Here is an 896-nt window from a genome sequence, read left to right as displayed (position 1 = left end):
CCCGGGTAGGAGCCGGCCTGGCTGGGGGAGGGGGCCGAGAGGGACGCTCGGGGCAGTGGGGTGGCGGCACCCGGCATTGGAAGGGGGCTCCCGGAACTTCCCTACGCCAAATGTGGGCCCCTTCGTTTCCCTCGCCAACGCGACTCCGTTCCAGGCCCAGCCTCGGCCATGGGCCACGACCGTGCATCCGAGGGTACCCTGGACGAGAAGTCACCTGAGGGGAGGACGGAGTGCCGTGGGCACCTAGGGGATGACACGCATTATCCGGGATGTCAGGAAAGACCTGAAAAAAGGGACCCTTGGCCGAGTTGTGAAGTCCACGGGGAAATGCCGGGGAAGGGCATTCAAGCAAAAGGAACTGCATGTGCTAAAGCCCCGCACTGGTCCGACTGGAGCCGGGAGTGGGAGTGAGGAGGAAGGTCGGGGAGGAGGAGCGGTGCTAGCCCAGGAGGTCCTGGAGCAAGCCAGACTTGGAAAGGCAGACTCGTGTCTTAGAACGGGCGCGGGTGGGAGGGTGGTGACCCAGGCGAGCGTCGAGGAACCGGCGCTCGAAGTGTACCAGAAGCGGGAGGTGGAAGGGCTGTGACAGGCACAGGGGACGGGAGGATGTGGAAACCCTGGCGACAACCAGGGTGCAAGAAGTGGCCACGCAAAGGTGGGGCACCGGCTTGGGAAGCCAATGTGGGACAGGCAGGGGACAGGCCCGGCCGGTGGCGAGTAGGGGGTGAGCCAGGGAGCTTGCACGGAGGACAGACAGCCGAGCCCCGGACGCCAGGAGTTGGGAGCTGGGGTCGGGGGAGCCGGTGGGCTGGCCAAAGGCCACAGCAAGGTCAAGGGCATCTCCACGCAGGGGTGAGGAGCGGGCGTGTGGGGGCGCCTTGGCGCGGACTGTGGAC

General features: G+C 66.5%; 1 protein-coding gene across 1 annotated transcript in view; it reads left to right on the top strand.

Annotated features, from left to right (window-relative positions):
• Positions 1-168: 168 nt before the first annotated feature.
• SCARF2 (scavenger receptor class F, member 2) overlaps positions 169-896 on the top strand; it is a 19,686-nt gene continuing 18,958 nt past the window's right edge. The window contains 1 exon segment of the mRNA XM_011986077.1: positions 169-193. Coding sequence (XP_011841467.1) covers positions 169-193 — 25 coding nt within the window.

This window comes from Mandrillus leucophaeus, unplaced genomic scaffold, assembly GCF_000951045.1.
Source record: "Mandrillus leucophaeus isolate KB7577 unplaced genomic scaffold, Mleu.le_1.0 Scaffold291, whole genome shotgun sequence".
NCBI classification, from domain to species: Eukaryota; Metazoa; Chordata; class Mammalia; order Primates; family Cercopithecidae; genus Mandrillus; species Mandrillus leucophaeus.
Note: the sequence above shows the minus strand (reverse complement) of the source record. Positions and strands in the feature narration are given on the sequence as shown.